Source organism: Solanum dulcamara, chromosome 12, assembly GCF_947179165.1.
Source record: "Solanum dulcamara chromosome 12, daSolDulc1.2, whole genome shotgun sequence".
NCBI lineage: Eukaryota > Viridiplantae > Streptophyta > Magnoliopsida > Solanales > Solanaceae > Solanum > Solanum dulcamara.
This window is the reverse complement of record NC_077248.1, coordinates 8,533,019-8,538,213: the sequence shown is the minus strand read 5'-3', so window position 1 is coordinate 8,538,213 and position 5,195 is coordinate 8,533,019. Positions and strand designations below refer to the sequence as shown.

The 5,195-nt window shown below is 33.8% G+C and overlaps 1 protein-coding gene and 1 non-coding gene across 3 annotated transcripts; both read left to right on the top strand.

Annotated features, from left to right (window-relative positions):
* The first annotated feature begins 488 nt into the window (after positions 1-488).
* On the top strand, positions 489-3,613 carry LOC129877666 (ycf20-like protein). Of its 2 annotated transcripts, none has more exons than XM_055953191.1 (3): positions 489-677; positions 1,797-1,994; positions 2,453-3,103. In XM_055953191.1, exons 1-3 carry the CDS (start codon positions 571-573, stop codon positions 2,577-2,579), a joined length of 432 nt encoding a protein of 143 aa, XP_055809166.1. In that variant the 5' UTR covers positions 489-570; the 3' UTR covers positions 2,580-3,103. The 2 variants fall into 2 exon arrangements, with proteins under 2 accessions (XP_055809166.1, XP_055809165.1); XM_055953190.1 differs by having other exon boundaries at positions 491-677; positions 2,970-3,613.
* Positions 3,614-5,121: 1,508 nt separating this feature from the next.
* TRNAR-UCG (transfer RNA arginine (anticodon UCG)) lies at positions 5,122-5,195 on the top strand. Its single transcript has one exon. It is a non-coding gene; the product is annotated as a tRNA-Arg (tRNA).

The following is a 5,195-nucleotide window of genomic DNA, read 5'->3' as shown; positions in this document are numbered from 1 at the left end:
AATTAGGGGATTCTTACCATTTGACCCTATCAATAATAGTGGCGAATCCAGAAATTTTATGAAGAAGATTAAAAAATATTAAACATGCTAATTAAAAAAAAATGTGCTTATTCGGATTTAAATCTGTGATCTGAGACAAGCTAAGGCAAAATATTGAACCCTATTTGCCACTGAACTAGTCCTTTGACTTATGCTTAGGGGGTTCAATGTTAAATATATACACATAAATTAAAATTTTTATCTTATATATATAATGTAATTTTTTAACGAAGAAGATTCGAATAAACCCCTGAACTGCACGTTGGTCCGCCCCTGATCAATAATCATTAAAATAGTGTCATATTGCGTCACAGTCTTCAACAATTCAAAAATTAGAATTTTTACGGGGAAAGTTAACATGTAGCAGTTCGCCAATTGAGCTACACCACGTAGAAAAGTTTCATTGATTTTTTTATATATAATATTCAAAATGTAAATTGTATCAAATTTTTTTTATACAAGTGGACTATATAATTAAAATTGTATAATCTCTCGGTAACTATTTAGGAGAATTTAACAAAATGGCAACTAATGACGCTGTTCCGACTGTATAATTGGTCGGCGGGAGAGACGATTGACGGTGGCTTCTCTCACCGGCGTCGCCACAGGAAATTGACGGGAGGATTTGAAGCCGATAGGTATTGAGCTCTTCTTCTGATTCTTCATCTTTCCCCTGGAAAAAAAAACCTAGTTTTATCATTTCTCAATTCCATAAATTTCACCCATGACAGCTTAATTGATTACATTTTTATGTCTTTTTTTATGATTAATTACTTGCATTTGCTGTTAATTAATGTATTATTGTAGCCGTAATGTTAGCAAATTTAGATTCTGTAACTAGAGTAGATAGCGATGAAAAGATAAGAAAATGGTGTTGTGTCTTCAATATACCCGTAAGAAGCAATTGTTGAAGCTCCAGAAACTAGTATTATGGTGAAAAACGTAGAATTGTAAATATATCTACTTAGTATTATGCTCTCTGATAAGTTAGTGGCTTAGTGTCATCAAGCTGATTTTAAAATTGTTTCTTGATTACAGAACCTTGCCACATTGATGTAATATAGTACTGATTTGAAGCTATAATTGAAATCTAAGTAAGCTTTAATACTCCGTTAATTTCATATTCCCATACATGGTTAGTCTACCTTCTGATGAGACTTTTGTGGTCAATTTGCATTTGATTGTCTCTCAACACCCGTCTCTCATCAAGCTTCAACTTTCCTGGTGAATTTGTGCTGAAGTATCTTTGTTTAGCATTCTTCCAATTCTAGACAGGACTTAGGATAGGTGTAATAGGAGGGAGTTCAATCTTGTAAATTGTATGGGCTGCTATGCTTCATTAAACTGAAATGAATATCCCTGGACAGTTCCGTAGTTAAGATATAGGAGTAACAACCTGGAGATTCCAGGTTTGAATCCAAGCTACAACACACGTGAGCTCATTTGCTTCAGTTTATGGGTTGGTCTACTCAGCACTTGTGCTTGTGGGCTTTAATAGACTATCGTTAATTAATTGAGGTACTCGTAAGCTGTCTTAGACACCATTGTCTAAAAAAGGAAAATAATAACTGTGTTGCATAACAATGGGACAGTAAGTGTTTCTTTTGTCTCATTTACATACTCCTCAATGTTGAATCATTCCAGGAGTAAGAAACACATATGCAATATATCATTTTCCAAATTTTTCTGGACCCTCTTCTGGGAGATAGGAATAACTCTTCATGGTTCTTGCTGATCCTTGTGTTTTGTTTTAACAGATTCCTACAAAGCATGGCTGCCAAACTGCCTTTACCGAGCTGTCCCACAATTTCTAAGCATTTGAGTGCTGAACATACTATATCAAGATTTAATGGTGCTGTCTGCCTTAGGAGAGCTGCACATTCATTAGGCAGAATCATGCATTTCCAGCTATCTTTTACTCATATTGTCCAGCCTTATTCTTTCAGAAATTTCAAGTGAGTTTTTCCCTTTGTCATGTGAAAATTTGATGTAGCTTGATGGTTGTGCCCCTTCCCCTCCACAACAAATGGATAGCATGCATAAGAAGGAACCAATGTATGATATCAGCAGGTTCTCCCAGGTTTAATTTCCCTTACAGAAAAACCTCTTTTTTCAATAATGATAAAAAAAACAAATCTCTTTTTCAATAAGCAACAATATGCAAAGATATCAAGGGTTCTCCATTACCTAGTTTGTCAATTGCAGTACTGGTTATTGTGCCGTATGGAGAAGCCAAGATATAAGGATTAAGGATCATTAGAAGATTCTCTCTTAGCATTCTTCATTAGTACAAGAAACTGAGAGGCTGGAAGATAGAAATCCTAATTATACTCGGAAAGAAAGAATGTGATTCAGACAAAAAGGAAATAAAATTTTGATCAATAGTTGTTTTATGTGTTCATCTATCTTTCAGGAGCAGTCGTGTGGTTTTCCCAGAGATCGCCGTGAGTTCTTTGCCAAAGAAAGAATGTTATCTTCCTAATTATTCTCGGAAAGAAAGAATGTCAACATCATTTCATAAAGTGGACATCATTTTCTGAATAATTTGTTTGCAAATTTCTACTCAAAGTAACCGATTCCAACTATGTGTGGTTTACGTTTGAATAACTTCTGCAAATATACATTTGTCTTGTCTAAGTCCAAGTTTACTTCCATTCCCGAGTCCAAGTTTTCTTCTTGTATGCACTCCCACAAGTTTCCCTAGCCCTAATTGCGATGAGCTTTGGTTACCAACTATTTGGGAAAATCTAAAAAGTCTCTCTTTTGAGCTATTTTACATTGTTCAAATAACTAAGTACCTTGAAAGTTCCTGCCAGGGTTTGCAAGAAAACATATGCTATGCTAATCTTTGTTTAGTGCTAGATCCTTGCTCAGAGACTTATAAATGAGACTTTTCTACCCATGTATCTCAGAGTTTAATTCCAATATAGGAGGCGGGTGTGGTCTATAAGAAGTGCTGCAGATGGCAGCGGATTAGAATCTTCTCCTACAACCAACGGTAGCGGTGGGACTCGACTTATTAGGGCCATAGAGGCTCTTCTAGTCAAACTAGATACCAGAATTAAGGTGTTGAGGAAAAACCTACCAATGAAGTTGCTGTTTTTCTTAGTGGGTTTCTATTGTGCAACCGCATTTGCCACTGTAATAGGGCAGACAGGCGATTGGGATATTATTTCTTCTGGATTAGCTGTGGCTGTGGTGGAGGGCATTGGAGCTCTCATGTATAGATCTATTCCTTTAATTGATGGGGTAAGGAGCATCATCATTATGTTCAATTATTGGAAAACCGGGCTGACTCTTGGACTATTCCTAGACTCTTTCAAGTATTAAGGTGGAGATGAAAGAGAAGTGTACAGAAATCATAATGCCATTGAAATTTCATAGTTTATCTTTTGCGCTTTTGTAGGCTAATTCATGTTGTCAGAGGGTAATTGTACATCTTTTGCAGGATGTCTGTTGTACAATGTCTCCAATGATATAGCATATACGTCACTTGTGAGTTATACATGGGAGGCATCCCCAGTTTGGTGCCACATTAATAAAATGTATACGAAAATATGGTTTAATCTTTCAGTTTTATACTATCTGCTCCTTTAGCTGTTTAGTACTTTTACAAGCTTATTTAATCAGCATCATGCTCCTAGTTTCATCTCATGATAGGACGTTTCATGGTGAGCTTTCAATTGCTGTGTTTGTACAAATGCTCTTAGAATCTATGACAGAGAGCTGCACTGTTAAACTATGTTAAGCATGCCATGCTTGGAGAGGAAATGACTCTACGTCCAATGCTTTTAAGGACATTAACTTCAGGTCTTAATGCTCGATATAGTCCTCCGTTTATTGTTATAGGTCCTATTGAGATTAGTTGTAAATGTAGGGAAGGCAATGGGGCGGGGCGGGTTGAAGTATTTTTCTTTTGAATTGATGTGGGGCGGGTTGCAGGTTTATGGGTTTGATATTATGAATCTTTGTCGTCATTTTTCCACATCTCTATGTTGCCCGTTAAAATTGGTTTTATCATTGTTTGTGCTTTTTGAAAAGAAAAACAATTTAGTAATATATGGATTAGTAAAGCAAGTATTAGTAATGCATTGTTTATTTTTTATTTAGTGTTTGGTTCATTGTTTCCCACTTAATCTTGTGTTTGGATTAAAAATCTGCAACAAGCTTTTTTCCAATTATATTCTTGAATAATTATGAGATTTTTTATTTTATGTAATTGGGTCAAGGTAGATAACTATTGGACAATATATATTATTTTTTTGTGGCTTTCTAACTAGCTAGGAGAAGAACAATTTTGTTGTCATGTTTGCTATTTTCTCACTTAAATTATTTGAGGGTAAATAATTGTCATATTAATAAATTGATCACTCACAACATCAATTTTTAAATTTAAAAAAGATAGACCATCTACTTTTAAATAAAAAAGACGATAAATAATAGTAAAATAGAATAAATCATCTATGTTTACACATAAAGTGGAAGTTGTAGTTTAGATATGTATGTAATTTTATAAATTGTTCACAATACAAATAATTCAAAAACCACATATATATCAATAAATAATATAATCAATTAAGATCACCAACGTAATGTGGTCATATATTTGCCTTTTCAATTAGTAAATGTAAATATCTTACATTTCAAATATTGTACTATTGATTTGTAGTTGATTTATTTAGAAACAAACATCTCTCTTTAAATAATAAAATTTGTAAACTAATTTATTTAACTAAATTTACTATTACAAATATAAATCAAGAAAATAAATAAAATGATTGAAAGAATTTGAAGGGTATTTTTGTCTTTAGATAAATTAATCCCATGGTATTAAATCATACTCTATGTATTACTAATACCACCAAATGGGGTTATACATGAATTAGTTATACATAGGCCCAAAATTTCTACGAAATATAGTACTAAATAATATCATACGTAATACATGGACTATTTTTCCTAATACACCATACCAAAAGATCCTAAGTAGTTTATTTAGTCGTTAAATATATTAAAAACAAAATATATTATTTTATGGAAGACTATAGTCTATAAATTTATATGGTAGAACAAGCATTATACGACCGCATAGCGCAGTGGATTAGCGCGTCTGACTTCGGATCAGAAGGTCGTGGGTTCGACTCCCACTGTGGTCG